This window comes from Hypomesus nipponensis, chromosome 4 (assembly GCF_054491055.1).
Source record: "Hypomesus nipponensis isolate SF chromosome 4, ASM5449105v1, whole genome shotgun sequence".
In the NCBI taxonomy this organism is placed as follows: domain Eukaryota; kingdom Metazoa; phylum Chordata; class Actinopteri; order Osmeriformes; family Osmeridae; genus Hypomesus; species Hypomesus nipponensis.
The window spans coordinates 2,680,384-2,697,441 of NC_140364.1; the positions used below are offsets into that span (position 1 = coordinate 2,680,384).

The 17,058-nt window shown below is 48.6% G+C and overlaps 2 protein-coding genes across 3 annotated transcripts; one reads left to right on the forward strand and one right to left on the reverse strand.

The window, feature by feature from the left end:
- Positions 1 to 192: 192 nt before the first annotated feature.
- On the forward strand, positions 193 to 5,521 carry LOC146295001 (T-complex protein 1 subunit gamma). Its single transcript, XM_084695673.1, has 14 exons — positions 193 to 320; positions 1,089 to 1,150; positions 1,277 to 1,327; positions 1,448 to 1,510; positions 2,190 to 2,286; positions 2,555 to 2,672; positions 2,819 to 3,005; positions 3,117 to 3,266; positions 3,372 to 3,504; positions 3,581 to 3,662; positions 3,875 to 4,055; positions 4,241 to 4,486; positions 4,585 to 4,716; positions 4,843 to 5,521. Exons 1-14 carry the CDS (start codon positions 293 to 295, stop codon positions 4,933 to 4,935), a joined length of 1,623 nt encoding a protein of 540 aa, XP_084551799.1. The 5' UTR covers positions 193 to 292; the 3' UTR covers positions 4,936 to 5,521.
- A 3,830-nt stretch (positions 5,522 to 9,351) lies between these two features.
- Positions 9,352 to 15,939, reverse strand: anp32e (acidic (leucine-rich) nuclear phosphoprotein 32 family, member E). Of its 2 annotated transcripts, none has more exons than XM_084696222.1 (7): positions 15,852 to 15,939; positions 12,858 to 13,007; positions 12,539 to 12,661; positions 11,926 to 12,088; positions 11,018 to 11,148; positions 10,748 to 10,790; positions 9,352 to 9,440 (listed from the first exon to the last, which is right to left on the reverse strand). In XM_084696222.1, the coding sequence occupies exons 1-7, from the start codon at positions 15,870 to 15,872 to the stop codon at positions 9,355 to 9,357; spliced, it is 717 nt and encodes a 238-aa protein (XP_084552348.1). In that variant the 5' UTR covers positions 15,873 to 15,939; the 3' UTR covers positions 9,352 to 9,354. The 2 variants fall into 2 exon arrangements, with proteins under 2 accessions (XP_084552348.1, XP_084552347.1); XM_084696221.1 differs by lacking the exon at positions 15,852 to 15,939 and adding an exon at positions 15,215 to 15,402.
- Positions 15,940 to 17,058: the final 1,119 nt, after the last annotated feature.

A 17,058-nucleotide genomic window follows, 5' to 3' on the forward strand; every position in this document is an offset into this window, starting at 1 on the left:
TCGGTGAAATGCATGCACTGGATTAATGTACAAACAAATACATGTCATTCAAAATCAACGATGGAATTTATCGGCTACTGTTTAGGGAGTGCCTTTTTGTCACATCCCCATTAATCCTCTTAAGCGTTCTTCACTCATTCTATTGGTAGACATTTGAGTCAGTCGTTACTTTGTCGTAGACTATTGGTCAAGACGTCAGCAGCCACCCGCCTTCCTGTGCCTCGCTTCTTCCTCCCCTTCCTCTCGTGCTCACCAGAAAGTTCCAGGCCGTTGTTCCTCACGAGCTGACAAAATGATGGGCCAACAGGTTCTAGTGTTAAGTAAGTTGTTCACATTAATAATAATAATACGCCTAATAGATACAGCATGTGTGAAATGTCAATGAAATCCATGTAGGTATTGTTTTCTTTGTGATATCTGGACACGACTGCCACACATAGCGGATGCTAGCGAACGACAAAGCAGTCAGCATGTGCTGCAGCCCCAATGATGCGGCATGTCTAAACTGCCGGAAATCTAGCAATGCTAACTTGCTGTAGTCGAGCCACCATACTGCAATATCCCGGCGCTACTAGCTAGCACCGGTATTCAAAAAAAAAAAAAACTTCAACCAAGGCATTGAAGCTGCGTGAATCCAAGAAAGACATTGTATCCTTAGCTAAATTTGGCTAGCGAACTAACAGACACTGACCCTTTCTCTGACCGATTAACTAGCCAAGGCTAGCTAGGTAGCTAGCTAGTTTACTGACAGTAAACCAATAGCTAGCTGTTATAAAGTAACAGACTGGCTTCTTCATTGGCTCGCCCATATGACTTATACATTCATAGGCTACATCAGGTACGATGCTAGCAAGTTGTAATCCGTAGTTGACAGACTTAAACCTGGTCCAGCGTTCATTTGTGTTTTGACATTGCAATTTAAGAGAATCAGTGTTGCTCATTGAATGACTCATGTATATGACTAGCGCTTTGTTTCCATCCCTCATAACCGCTGTTTTGCAATCAATTATCGACCCTCTCCTCGTTCTGCCTCTCCGTCACCCCCTCCTCTCGCTTTCTCTAACGGTTCTCTTTTGTCTCCCTTGCAGACCAGAATATAAAGAGAGAGTCTGGCCGTAAGGTTCAGAAGGGCAACATCACTGCTGCCAAGGTGAGAGGTGTGTGTGTGTGTGTGTCTGTTTGTGTGAGAGAGAGAGTGCGTGTGTATGTCAGTCAGCCTGAATGTCATTTAATTGATGCCATGCTAGAAATATTAATGTGTGTGTGTGTGTTCCAGACGATAGCTGATGTGATCAGGACATGCCTGGGTCCCAGGGCCATGATGAAGGTGAGGTGCAGGTCTCACTGCTCATGTATCAACTCATCTGTACCATGACGGGCCAAGGAGTAATGTGTGTGTGTGTGTGCGTGTGTGCGTGTGTGTGTGTGTGTGTGTGTGTGTGTGTAGATGCTGTTGGACCCCATGGGTGGTATTGTCATGACCAACGATGGAAACGCCATTCTTAGAGAGGTGAGTGTACTGATGTTGTTCCACAGTAGCTGACCCTGTGTACGTTTGGAGCTTGTGGGCCACCATATACATGATACTTTAGCAGTGTTCTATATTCCCTGCAGTCTTGTTATTGGTAAAACACCACAGTCACCCCAATCCAGCATGTCCCCTTTCTGTTCTATTACAGAACCTAGTACTTGTATAGAACTCAAGGATCAGGATGATTACAGAACCTAGTACTTGTATATAAGTTGAGTGGTTAATACTACGAGGGGGGGGGGGGGGGCACACAGTCAGGATAGAGCTGTCTCCCATCCCCCCCATCCCTGCAGGTCTGAGGGGGTGGACAGGTGTGAACATGGTTACTATAGTGACCTCGCCAGGCAATCAGAAGGCAGCGTGGTTGTTTCTGTTGTTGTTTGTTTAGCTCCCACCTGTCAGACTCTCCCAGAGGTCTTCCTCCCAGAGGTGAAACCTGTGACCGGTTATAGTGATGGCAGTGATGGATGTCCCTGTGGCTAGTCTCCCTGTGGGCCTCTGCCCCCTCCCTACCTCCCTACCCAGCTCTCCCTCCCTTTCTCTCTTAGAAGGTGCACTCCTGATCCTTTGCTCTCTGCTGTATTTGTACGTGGCTTTGCTCAGGAGTGTGCAGACTGGGTGCAGTGTACCAAGGCCGTCTGGCTGTGTCTCCCAACAGATCCAGGTGCAGCACCCTGCAGCCAAGTCCATGATCGAGATCAGCCGCACCCAGGACGAGGAGGTCGGGGACGGGACCACCTCGGTCATCATCCTGGGTACGGCCCGTGCCCCCATTCCTACATCCTAGGACTTGAATCCTACATCCTAGTGCCTAGCCCGGAAACCTACATCGTAGGACCTAGTCCTGATTCCGGCATCCTAGGACATCATGTATAGTATATAACGTTATCCATGCTAGTTTAGTTTAAGACTCTGACCCACTTAGGTACTCAGCTCCAGGTACACACACACACACACACACACACACACACACACACACAGGACCAGATGAGGTAAAGCCTGTGTCCTGAACTCCTCCCCCAGCTGGAGAGATGCTGTCTGTAGCCGAGCAGTTCCTGGAGCAGCAGATGCACCCCACAGTCGTCATCAGTGCCTACAGACAGGCCCTGGAGGACATGCTGAACACCCTGAAGGACATCAGGTACACACACACACACACACAGTGATCCGCATCCCCAAAACACACACCCACTCTGAGACTGAACGACATAGACGCACAGTGACCCCCCTCTAAACACACGCCCACTGAACGACCCGGACACCCAGTGACCCTTCCCTCCTCCCCAGCACCCCCGTGGACCCGGAGGACCGGTCCATGATGCTGAAGATCATCCACTCGGCCATCAACACCAAGGCCCTGAGCCGCTGGTCTGACATGGCCTGCGGCATCGCCCTAGACGCCGTGAGGACCGTGGAGATGGAGGAGAGCGGCCGCAAGGAGATCGACATCAAGAAGTATGCCAAGGTTGAGAAGGTAAGGACGAGGGTGGGACGTTAAGTACATGAGAAAGGGCAACATTTATTTTCTTTCATGTGCAACATGAATAGTTCCTTATGTGAGTAATGTGTGTGTGTGTGTGATCAGGTGCCCGGTGGCATCATCGAGGACTCGTGCGTGCTGAAGGGGGTGATGGTGAACAAGGACGTGACACACCCGCGTATGAGACGCATGATCAAGAACCCTCGCATCATCCTGCTGGACTGCTCTCTGGAGTACAAGAAGGGAGAGAGCCAGGTACACACACACACAGACAGACACTACCACCGCGTGTGTGTGCTTGTGTCAAGTGGACATGGAGAGCAAGACTTCAACACTGTGTGTGTGTGTGTGTTGTTTTAGACGGACATAGAGATCACTCGTGAGGAAGACTTCTCCAGGATCCTGCAGATGGAGGAAGAGTATATCCAGCAGATCTGTGAAGACATCATCAGCCTCAAACCTGACCTGATCTTCACCGAGAAGGGAGTTTCCGGTAATACACACACACACGCGTGCACAAATTCTACACACACTCTTTCCAATATTCTCATGAATACGTCTTCCTCCAGACCTGGCGCAGCACTACCTGATGAAGGCCAACATCACAGCTATCCGCCGAGTCAGGAAGACTGACAACAACAGGATCGCCAGGTCAGCCCCCCCCCCACCCCCCCACACACACTCACCTTCACACACACTCATGCATACATGCACTCTAAATGTGGAGCTCATAAACGGTAATCCTCATCTCCTGTGCTTGTGCAGTGTGTATGTGCACATAGCTAGTTAACTTGCTCCTGCTCCCAGACCACATACAGCTCCAGCTCTATAACTGTGTGTGTGTGTGTGTGTGTGTGGTCCAGAGCGTGCGGAGCGCGCATCGCCAGCAGGACCGACGAGCTGCGTGAGGAAGACGTGGGCACGGGGGCGGGGCTGTTTGAGGTCAAGAAGATTGGAGACGAGTACTTCACCTTTGTCACTGAGTGCAAGGACCCCAAGGCCTGCACCATCCTGCTGAGAGGGGCCAGCAAGGAGATCCTGGCTGTACGTACAGTGTGTGTAGGGGGAGGAGAGAGAGAGAGAGAGAGAGACCCCAAGGCCAACACTATGCTCCAGGGATATCAATCAGCATATGTGTGTGATATTTTGCGTTTGTGACTTTCTCACTCTTATTTATTTTTCTTCCTCTCCTTTCTCTACCGCTTTTCCTCCCCCCCTCCCCCCCACAGGAAGTGGAGCGTAACCTGCAGGACGCCATGCAGGTGTGTCGTAACGTGCTGCTGGAGCCCAGCCTGCTGCCAGGGGGCGGCGCGACGGAGATGGCCGTGTCCAAGCGGCTGATGGAGCGCTCGCGCTCCCTGACCGGGGTGGAGCAGTGGCCGTACCGCGCCGTGGCCCAGGCCCTGGAGGTGGTGCCCAGGACCCTCGTCCAGAACTGTGGAGCCTCCACCATCAGGGTGCTCACCTCGCTTCGGGTAAGACAGACTGTGTGCGCGTGTGTGAGTATGGTGTTGGTTAGAGGTGTGTGGAAGATGCTTCATGCTGACCTCCAATGCCCCCCCCCTCCCTCCAGGCCAAACACACCCAGGAGGGCAGCACATCCTGGGGGGTGAACGGGGAGACCGGAGCCCTGGCCGACATGACTGCCATGGGGATCTGGGAGCCCCTGGCCGTCAAGGCTCAGACATACAAGACTGCAGTGGAGGTAAGGAGGAAGTGGACTAACACTCACACACAATCATTCATTCAATAAATCCCAGACCTGGGAGTTCTATATTTTTCCGTCTCTTTTTCTAATCTCTTTCTTTGCTCCTGTCTTTCCTTTCCTCAGACGGCCATCTTGTTGTTGCGTATTGACGACATTGTGTCTGGCCACAAGAAGAAGGGAGATGAGCAGACTGGAGGAGGACCGGGCGCAGAGTAGAGGAGAGGGAGGGAGGGGGGTAGAGGAGAGGAACAGAAGAAGCAGCAGTCACCTGATCGGTTTTGGTTGTCACGGCAGCTGCTTTGGTTGTCTTGGTATCAGTGTCGGTTGTTACGTTAGTAGTATTGGTCATCATTGCAGTCTGACAGATATGTTTCTGAGTTTACTCAAGTAAAATGTGTGAGTGTGTTTGTGTGTGTGCGCGCGCGTGGGTTTTTACAGTATTTATGTTAGTGGGTGATATGAATGTTTCTGACTGCGCTCCCAGATCAGGATCCATCTACTAGTCGTGTGCCCTCCTCACTGTCTCCCCCTCTGGGAATTTGACTGATCCAACACCCTTTCACAAAACACCAACACGATACTTATTCACAGCTGATAACGTCCTGTCGTTGAAGACTTTGCCAGTGTATAACAGTACTGTAACTGAATGCTCTTTCTTTCTGTAAACTTGACTCAAGTGGTGAGGTCGTCATAACGGTGGGTGCACGTTTTACTGTGCTGGTCTAGAACTTGTCCTCCACCATCCTCCCCGACCTGTCGTTTAGGACTGCTAAAACCTCAATAAAGTTGAGTGTGAAACTAACGTGTGCGTTGTATAACCCCCAATGTCGGGTACTTCTCTATCCACAGAATGACTATTTGATGTTTGACGGAGCTCTAGCTAGCATGAATCATGTTGAGCTGGCTACAATCAAGCGGAGGTAACTTGAGTAAAGCATTGCAATACAAAGTAATTAAAATAGGAATATAATATTAAAGTATTGAATACGAAATGATTAACATATACACAAGGACTGTTATGCACTCCAGACAAATACGAAAAGTGCATCCTGCTAGTGCTATTGTATAGCTAAACTACGCTGTAGCTGGATCCATGTTAAACCGCCTTGCACCACGTTGACTCTGAAGACGGAGGAGACCGCACAGGCTTCTGCTCTGTTTTAACGGTTTGGATTGGTTGCGGAAACTGGAGGAAGAGGTGAACGGTAACGTCAGAGAATGTATAATTTAGAGACAACTGCCACTCTCGGGAAACTTCCGGGTTCTGAACTGGTTGAAGTTCCACGTGAGGGCGCTAACGAGCGAGTGCAGAATGAATGGGTCTTGCAGCGGTACCCCTCAAAAACCACTTTTCTCATGATATAATTTTTTGTCTAGTAATTTAAATTCTGAATTCGAAAGGTGAGGCAAAAAAAAAAACACACTGCTGGCTGTTAGATTGTTTTAAAGTCGCCTTTCTGTTCTAAAAAGCCTTTGGAAACACATCGTACGACCAGAGCTACTGCTTTATGGCAAGCTCTGGTCACTTACTTTTTTTTCTCAGGGCATCGACAACACAGCTGACAGGTTAGGCTCTCCCAGAGCCATAGAAAAAGATGGCTATGGCTCTGGGCTCTCTCTGTCAATACACAAGCTAGAAAGAGTTTTGGCTTGCTAATGTTGCTAATGCTCTGACATTCTGATTCCGCTTTGGATGCCATCACGCGGGAGCTCTGGTCGTATCAGTCCTTCACTAACCAATCAGCCTTCATTAGCAGAATGCAAGCGTGTTATGGGCAACAACGACTCACCCTGTAAGAAATCAAAACGACATAAGTACTCGTTCATTCAACTTTCAACCTATAATCCATGTTGACCATGCAAAAACTACAATCAAATCGGATATTTCTCAACGACAATCAGGCGAAAGAGACACATTTTGCCGTTTAGCTCCATAGACTCCCATTCAACATGCACTTGCACTGCAGCCAAATTTGGTACAAGGGGGCTTAATAGTGAGTGGCAAGGCTCTCCTTAAACAGGCTCTGGTAACGTCTCATACCAGTTTGCTGAGATTGGTCAAGTCGTTTCGTCATTTGGCGTCACTGCCTTATGTCCCCGCCCCTCCGTCTGCCGCTGACTGATCAAGGCGAAATCTTCCTCATACATTTTTAAAGAGATTTTCTTAAGTGGTCCCGCCCCCTCTGTTGTTCATAACTTGTCTGATACAGCCTCATGATTTATTCAAGAGTACAGTTTCGTAAGTACACCCCCCTTATGGTATAACCCAATAGCTTCTCCCCTCCATTTCATCTTAGTGTGTATCAGTTTGTATTTGTGTAGGCCTAGTGTGTATATTTGTGTGCATTGTGTAAATGTGAGAGTCCGAGTGAGGATACCCACACGAGTGTGTGGTTGTGTGTGTTTGTACTATGGAGTGTTAGCATGATGAGAGTGCATGAGTGTCTGTGTGAGAAGTGTATTCTTGTTAGCATGTGTGCTCATCTCATGCATAATGAATGCCAGTTTCTTCCCAGCAGATGGCAGGCAAGTGTGTGTGACATGGTGCCCAGTGGGGAGGCCAGACTGACAGCGTGAGCGAACACACACCGCGCAGAACGGCCTTCTGGGTCCCGTTACACACCCTGAGCCCACGCCGTCTCCGAGGACAGCCTCTCTACTGATACATTCTACCTGGTCCTCTCAGTGTGCTGGTGTGGGCTCTACCATCCCCCCTGGACACCCGCATCACTAACCCCATCTACATACACACACCCCTTACTGTAGCAGCTCATAGCTTCTTCAGGTACACAGAGAGGCAAAGTGCGAATTAAACAAAGACAATAAGATAATCCTTTATTTGTCCCGCAGTGGGGAAATTGCAGAATTCGGGGGGGTCAATATCTTCTCCAGGGCATTTTACCTCTTTTGGGGGGGTCCAAGTCTTAGTTAAGGGGGTCAAACCCCCCCGTAATTCACACCCTGCAGAGAAGCTATGAGAATGTTATTTGTCTGACCGAAAGGTTTGAGTTACTGTGTGTACGTGTTTTTCCAATATTTTAGTGTGTAATATAAGTGTTCCTGTGTTTCTGACTACTCATTTATTTATTTTCACCTACTGGGCCCCACCCAGCTTGCGCCATAAAGACAGCAAATACTATGTTTTTTTCTCTTACCCCTTAGTAATCCAAACCACACACCGAAAGCCAAACAATCAATTAATTTATTTCAAAGCTTTCGTCTTTTCCTTTCATAATTGTTTTGAATTTTTGTATTGAAAACCCCTCCGTGTAGACAGCACACAGAACGCCAAACACACAGACTCGTCACAACAGCCAAGGATGGAAAAAAAAACATTATCAAGTGTGAGTTAGGGGTCAAAGTAGAAGTTTAACTTCTGACCTCTGCTTCGTAGTAAAACAATCGACTGCAATTTTTTTTCATAAAAAAACAACACATAAAACACCAAACTGTTTTCTGTTTTTAACTGAATCTATATACATATTGCCTTACAAATAATAGATTGAAAGTTCCTTGCTCTGTATAAGTAACAACAGCAGACCTAAAGTGTTATTAAACTAACCTGCATTAACAGCAAGACAGAAAGGTAGAAAGGTTCTTCAGATGAGATTGTGTCTTCTCCACTCCTGACAGTTTGTCTAAAACCAGACATCAAAACAACCCAGCAGTACCCTGGGGTCACCTCGCTACCGTGACAACAGTATCCTTGGTTACAGTCTTGGAATGCCAAGCCGGTAACCGATATGGTGTGTTAAACCTTTCAGAAAAATAGTACAAAAGTCTATTTGTTTCTGTCTGTTCTGGAAGGACAGGTGAGGTGGTAGGACAAGCTGCTAAGGTGTGGGAGCAGGCTAGCTTCCTGGACAGCGACTCACATGGAACCTCTCTAGAAAACGTTCCGGAGATTCTAGGGGTCTAAATGTTCCAAACTCCCCAGGATAGACAGATACTGTTATTGAAACAACTAGAGACTAACTTTACCTGAACGAACCCGCCCCCCCCTCTTTACCTCCCACCCCCCTTCCCGCCCTCTATCTATCCATCCCAGTTTAATTCCTACTGCTAATCACATACAGGGTGGACCTTGGACTCAGCTAGGCTACTGTATTGCCTTGTGGGCATGATTATCTGGTTAACAACTGATTGGGGGTGGGGGTGGGGGGCTGAGGGTGGTGGAGGTGTGTATTGGGTTGCCTTCCACCATGCGGAAAAGGCTCTGACTTTCACGGAATCCTTTTTTTTTAATACACGTGGAACCAGGTGAACACTTTTTCGAGCAGAGGATCGGAGCTGAGAGTGGGCAGAGGAATGCCAGGCCCCGCCCCCTCTGCCCCCTCTCCGCTTCCAACTGGACCCCGGGGAGATATTTGGGGGTATTCATTTTCCTTCGAAATATTACAAATTAATCATTAAAATCAGGAGTTATTTATCATATATATCTCATATATATATATATATATAAGGACCCATGTAGCCTCTACAGTGAAATATCTAAGGTGTACAAAGAGAAACAATCTGAAGATTTCCATGTCTTCCTCCCAGGTTCTTCTAAGGGGGGCGGGGGAGTTGCTGGGGTCCAGACCAGGGGGGGCTCTGAAGGGGTGGTGGGGACGGCGGGGGGGGGGGGGGGGCGGCCTAGTCATCATCGTCGTCGTCATCATCCTCTCCCTCGTCCTCAGCCTCCCTCTTCCTCTTCTCCCCCTGAGCGCGCGCACGCTCCTCTGGAAGAGAAACCAGCCAATCACAGTGTCAGATCACATGCTCCTCTGTGACAGCAAACCAGCCAATCACGGCGTCAGATCACATGCTCGTCTGTGACAGCAAACCAACCAATCACAACGTCAGATTACCAGTTACTGTGTTGGAGACGACTGCCGTGGTAACAACGTGTTCTGGCAAAGTGATGTGAGAACACGCCGTCATGGCACCCTCAGAGAGAGGACGCTTTTCTGACAGGTGACAGTCAGCCTCCCTCAACCAATCACACTGTATTCTACATCTCTGGTCTCACCCCCCAACCAATCCAGCAGCTCCTTGAAGAAACGAGTCCACCATTAACAGAGGCAGATGCAGTTCTGCGACAGCCATTTTGGTTTAATCATGCTGATGTGATCCTCTGGCTTCAAATTTCAGGCACTGCATCTTGTTAACGCCTCAGATCTGCAGTGTGTGGGTGTGAGTGCGTGCGCTTCAGTGTGTGTTCCTGTGTGCATGTGCGCTTCAGTGTGTGTTCCTGTGTGCATGTGTGTCACAGTGCGTGTTCCGATGTGTGTGTGCAGAGACATATAGAGGAGTTCATCTACACACTCTGCACACATGGGGAGAGCTGCTGCCTACTGATAACCCTGAGCTCACACTCCTACACACACACGCACACACACACACACAACTTCACGCGCACACACACACTCCTTCACGCGCACACCTACACAAACACACACATATGCACACTGCGACCCACACACAAACGTACACACAATTACCTACGCGCGCACACACACACATCTCCAAGACCATATGCAGTGAGTGTAGATGAACTTCCCTATATGGCACACACACTGTGTGCCTCCACATGCAAGCACACACACAGAGCAGCTGCAGGAAGCTGGAAACAACCTTGCAATAGCTGGATGAAGACATGAAACAAACCAGGTCAGTTTAACCTGAAGATGCGTTATCTGATGCTATCTGGCTTACCATAACTACAAATGTGTGTGAGCTTGTGTGTATGTGTGCACGTGCCTATATGTGTGTATGTGTGTGTGTGTGTGTCCAGAGAGTGTAGGTCAAAGCCAGAGTCTGGACTCACACGGGGCAAAGAGACACATGGATCAGTGTCAGATCAATAGCAGTCACTCAGACCTACACCTTACCATGGATCAATACACACACACACACACAGCTGGTCCGCGTGCCTCGGGTGGGATATGGCAGGAACAGCGCCAAAGTAGCTAGCTTGAGTCACGCCATGACTCTGCACAACTGTTACAACAACAAAAACAAGCTATTCCTAAATGTTCCTCCTCACCTTCCTCCTCCTCTTCCACATAGTCATCATCATCCTCTTCGTCCTGCAGGAAACAAAAAACAAACCATCACACCTTCACTCTGGCTGACAATGAAAGACGCACATCTTAAAGACACAGATGTCATTGGACCGGAATGACCCACTAAACAGTTTAAATATCTATTCACGTTTTACGGTCCAAAACGTATGGTACGTTTGATTTAAGTTGATTTGAGTCGGGTCTTAAAGACAGTGAAATGTTCCTTTACTCGCCGCTTGTGTTGGTCTCACCTGGATGCCCTCCTTCATCAGGTAAGAGAGGCCCACCTCGCCGCCTTCCGAGCCCTCCTCTTCCTCCTCCTCGTCTTCGTCATCGTAGTCCCCAGTGGGGCCGGCGCCATCCTCACCATCCTCATCATCATCTGAGGAAGAGCAGGATCTTAGGCAAGAGTATAGACATTGAGCAAACCAAGAAGTCTAGCAGGTTGTCAGGGAACTCTCCTAATATGAGAACCTGTGTCTATACCCTCTGGGAACTCGACTTTTTCAGTATGATAGATATATAGGATCGACAATGTTCTCTGTTTAAGAGAAGCCCCCCCCCCCCCAAAAAAAAAAAAGAAGTTCTACCATTGTGACAGATACTTCAGGAAACTTGAAGTGGAGAGACCTCTTTGGTTTGGTTTTCTTTCTGAGCACTGTTGCAATGCTGCCTTTCCTGTCTTTTGGTACCTGAGATGTGGTTACTGTACACTGTGTCTGGTACCTGAGATGTGGTTACTGTACACTGTGTCTGGTACCTGAGATGTGGTTACTGTACACTGTGTCTGGTAGCTGAGATGTGGTTACTGTACACTGTGTCTGGTACCTGAGATGTGGTTATTGTACACTGTGCCTGGTACCTGAGATGTGGTTACTGTACACTGTGTCAGGTAGCTGAGATGTGGTTAATCTACACTGTGTCTGGTACCTGAGATGTGGTTACTCTACACTGTGCCTGTTAAATACAGACTGCTCCTTAATTTTGATTACCAAAATACCGTTCACTTCTGATCCTTGATCTTCTGCGCTACTCTATGTACATTATTGGCATGTCCCCTTTGATAAAAGTGTGTGCTAGACCAACACAATGCCAAATGTAGCCCCTGCCAGGCTAGCGAAGCTCTGGTCCGCTAGCGACGCGGCGTTTCCTGTCTCACCGTCGTCATCTGCGTCCGAGTCGGGGGCCTCGTTGTCCTCCTGGTCGAAGCCGTCCAGGTAGGTGACCTGGGGCAGCAGCTCGAAGATGCTCTCGCGGTACTCCTCCAGCGTGGTGATCTCACAGTTGAACAGGTCCAGGGAACGCAGGTTCTTCAGGTTTTGCTGAGGTGGAAAGGTCAAGGGTCAGCTCACGTCGCTATTCATCCTTCTTTGTCACCCCACCGCCCATATGTGCGGGTACGGACGGTCAGAACGGCTAGTATGGAGTATTTATTACACTCTTTCTCTCTCACGCTCTCTCTTTCCATCTATGTTGGGACCCTACTGGCCTTTGAGTACACACTGGCCGGGTTTCCCAGATTCGTTAAGAAGCTCTTAACGCTAAGAGCCTCTTAAGAGCGTTCTAAAGCGCTCTTCGAACGTTCTTAAGAAGTTCGTAGCATCAAGAGCTTCATGAAGTGAATGTGGTGATGGTGGAAAATGAATCTGGGACCTCGCGATCTGTCGTCAAATACTCTACCACTGAGCTGAGTTACACCCACCCCTACAGTGCCCCAGAGGATGGTTCCTGTGTGTGTGTGTGTGTGTGTGTGTGTGTGTGTGTAGGCTCACCAAGGCCTCCACGTTGCTGAGCTCTTTGATCTTGTTGCCGCTGAGGTTCAGGTATGTCAGGTTAGGGCATTTCTCCGCCAGCGTCTCCAGGGCGCCAGAGATGTTGTTGTCGCTCAGTTCCAGCTAGGAGCAGGGACCAAGAAACTGGATTTCAACTCTTCAGTCCATCAATGAATCAATCAACCAATCGATTGATACATTAGTCTGTATCTCGATAGCAACGTCTGTTTTTGTGCTGAAGTAAAATTTGAATTGACTTTGTGTAGTTGAGGGCGGGGATGCCTCATACTAACTGAGGGCAGTGAAGCCAGGTACTAACCTTGCGTAGTTTGGGCAGTGAGGGCAGCTTGGCCAGGGAGGTGAGGCCCACGTTGACCATGCTGAGGAACTCCAGCTCCTTGAAGTCGTCTGACAGGCCCTCCACCTCTCCATCACTTGAGCGGCAGTTATCCACCACCAGCTCTGCTACCTGGGACACACACATATGATATATACACAGAGAAGCACAGGCACAGAAGCACAGGCACAGAAGCACAGGCACACACATACATTAGATCAGTGGTGGACTCAGGGGGAGGTGGGGGGGGGTAGCAAAAGAGCCTTCTTGGATGCCCCTGTAGCCTAGTAGATTAAACATGATAAAGGGTTCTGAACGGTAGCCCGGTGTGCAAGAAAACGTAATAAAGTCCATTCTAAGGTCCAACATGTTATATTACTTTTTTTTTAAATTGCACGGATCTCCAAATACATTTAACATGCCTGTTAGTGGTGCGCTCAGCCTACTTATCTACGGGGCTATATAAATATAAATAGATACCGGAAGTATCATCGGACAAACTAGCTTGTATGCTGGGTGAATTACGCTGCCCCGGTGCTAGTAGTTCTGCCACACCTGCCACACCTGAAGATGCCCCGGGCGCGAGAAACTTCCGTCTCTCTCCGTGCACCTTTCATAGAGGGCTTTTCAATGTTTTTTTAGGCTAGGCTACTACATCCCATTATAGTTAGACCTACTGTAACACGATCCCGATATGGGGCTTCGTGTGCTGAAGAATTCTGTACTAGGCTAAAGGCATATCGGCCTAACATTCACCGAAGCTGGCCAAAGTTTAAACAACGACGGAATTATGTAACTACGAAAATCGTATTTTAATAGTTGGAGAGCGCCTTGCCGCGGGCAAACTGGGAATGAATGAGTCGCCGTGCTTGTCAGGGCTGTGCCGACTCTGCCGAGTGAATGCCTTGCTTGATGGAGTAGATGTGGGGTTTACTGTAATCTAGTCTAGGCGCACGCGGGGGGGGGGGGGGGGGGGGGGGGGGGTTGAGCCCCCCGCCAGCCATCTGCTTCATACCCTCTACTCCAGAACCCGGGGAAGACTCTAAACTCCAAACTGTTATGTATATTGAGTGTATAGGGAAGTGATTTTGTGTGTGTGTGTGTATCATTTGATGGGCACGAAACACTGTCGATTACATAACCACTAGGCTACATTACAAAGGCTATGGTGGAGTCGAACAACAACTTGCTCCTCGACGGGCGGATGGACTATTTAAACTGGCTGCTGAGGCGCCCGCTATTTGCAGATGAAGCACACCGTTTTAACACTTCATTAACACGACGTGTAGCGTAACTCTCATTTACATATTTGGCCATTTGCTGTATCTAAATCCGTCACCACTTGGCTCGTATAGATGTAACAAAATGACTTCCACTCCCCGCCCGTCAGGAACAGAGGTCGACAACAGACTAGGCTACTGTAGCAAGTACAGAATCAGCAACACTGACGCCACCGACGCCAGTGCCTGCGCGTCTCGCCCCGAGAGCGGTCGGTTTGTGTTTTTGGCAAAGATCAACTTCATGCGCATATACCTACATTTCGACAGAAGCTGCTCACCATAGCTAAAGACGGTATCGTTTATAAAACATTGATTTTGCGGAGAGCTTTGGCATTGTGTGTAGAGAAAAAGAGGTCGGAGTTAAACCCGATGTAAAATGTCCGCTCGGGAAAACGAACATTGTGCCATTTGGTCATCCCGGTAAGCTCGTTTGAATCGCCCCATTACGCACGACACGCCTGTGTTATGATTTCGGTTTTAAAAAATTGGCCGTTGCATCAAAATGATAATTAGAGCAAACAACTTTCAAAACAACAGATCCACGCCTCCGTGGGTAATAGCCTAAAAGTTACACCTTCAGGGTCTACACCGTTAATATTTAACAGCGAAACGTGCCTTAAGTTAACAACGCGGTTATCTGAGCTTCTTTCGACGTTATTGACTTTGGGTGATTAAGCAAGGCTCCGAAATCAATAAAGGACTTAAATCAAATTGTGTCCCTGTAGCTGCTTTCGTTGCCCATGGAGATCCTCGGCGCACGACAAGGAGGGTGATATCGATAAGATGCTTGTGCTCCCACAAAACGACCCAAACGCTTACGTCTTTTTAGGAGTGTTTGTAATTGTTTAAGTACTATACTATAACATTCCATAATTGTTGCGACCAGGCGCATTCGAAATCAATCAAAAAACTAACTTGGACACGTAATAGGACTCGCATCCTTTCTAGTGTCCACGCGCGGCTCTTCCTGGACCACAGCGCGAGCCTATCTACAGCTCCCCGGCTTCCATCACTGCTCGGTTATTAAAAGATAAATGATATTGTCGTTAAAAGTCTCACCTGTGCTGGTGTCCTGTTCCTCAGCTCTAAACTGATCCTCTTTTTCATCTCCATAATTTAATAGATTAAAAAAACACCGGGCGAACGTTAAAAAAATATCAATCAAATGTTAAGAAACTCCGGAGTCTGGACCCGCAGCTCGGCTTTCTTGGATAACCACAGTTTCCAACTGATCCTCCATGATACTTCGCACCCAGCCCCCTCTGTCCCAGCCCGCCTCCCGCGGCTCCCGATTGGCCAATGCCCCAATCTCTGATCTCGATGGGACTACGCGGTTGTCAATCAAACTGATCATCCTTATCAACATAATCCGTCTCTCACGACGGTCGCCATTGGCCTTTATTGTGCGCGCAGTAGAATTAGATGGGTCGGTGCAAACGTCAGTATCCGTCTTTAAACGACACCTCCTCCTCCGCTTTGTTCCGATTGGCGCCTTTATTCCAGAAGCTACGGTCGCGTTCGCCCCCCTCTACCCTCTAATTCCTCCACATTTTAAATGGACGGTCAGGAACTTGAGGTTTAAGGTCAAGAACGCCACAAAAGGCCATTCACATAGAACATGTAGCATTTTTTTTTACATTGAATCTTCACTAGTTTAGCGATTGCCCACTGCATGACCTTCCCCTCGTTGTCCAACCTTGCTCCTGTTGTCTGCCATCTGAGTTATGGGGCAAAAGGAGAAGCTACAATAGGGGGTTGAGACGGCTTCACAAAATGGCTGACCATCAGCCAGCAGGCACCGGGAGCTGACTGAGGCTTAGAGTGGAGAGGAGAGCAGAAGAGAATGGAAGAGAAGAGAGGGAGAAGGGGAGTAAGAGGCAGAAAGGGGAGAGGGAGAAGCAGCGAGGTGGGGTCGAGAGAGGGGAGGAGAAAGACAGAGAAGGGAGCGAGGGGGGGAGGTTGTGGGAGAGTGAGGCAGAGAGACCATCTGTGCAGAGTAATGTGTCGTCAAGCTCTCCGCTCAGCTGCTCCACTCTCACAGAGCAAAGTCCTCTAGCCTCAGTGCCCTGGAATTCAGTCAGTCCCTCACTCTGTCAGTCAGTCCTCTATCACTCACTCACTCACTCACACACAATCTTAAATCATATCCTACATGTGCCTTAGAGCAGTACTCCTTGACAGAAGGGAACGTGTTATATTTGGCCACACAGTTACAATGCCTATAATTACCATAAGACAACCCCCCCCCCCCCCCCCCCAGGAGCATACAGTTACTTTAGGAACTTTGAATCCTCTGCTTTTCACGCCATCCAAGTCAGAAGACTCATTGATCTACAGATTGTGGATTCAATCTATGTCTGTGTTGTTCACGGCGCCCAGCGTAGGCTCTGTGACCGAGCGCAGTGTCAAACTAGCAGTGAGCTCATATGTAAAACCTGGATCACAGGGTGTAAACAGAGCAGGCTCAGTACCCCAAGGTGACCAGCAGGGGGACGACCTCAGCGCACAGGAGATCTTCTCTCCAGCCTCTCTAAGCAGATTTGGTCATTAAGCAGCTAGAATGGAGACTGCTATACCTCCATAACAATGGGCTGATCTCCTTCTATCTCTCTCTCTCTCTCTCTCTCTCTCTCTCTCTCTCTCTCTCTCTCTCTCTCTCTCTCTCTCTCTCTCTCTCTCTCTCTCTCTCTCTCTCCCTCTCTCTCTCTGCTACAATAGAGACTGTCGCAGACATTGGTCTCTCTTTTCAGACAACAGATCTTTCCCTGGTGAATATGATGTCAGATTCCTTCGAGGTCGCTCTCCATTGATGGACTTTCGTATTTTACACAGAACGTTTGCAAAGAATTTGACTACAGAATACCAAATCAAAGTCTTAGAAGTCCAAAAATAACAATTTGAGT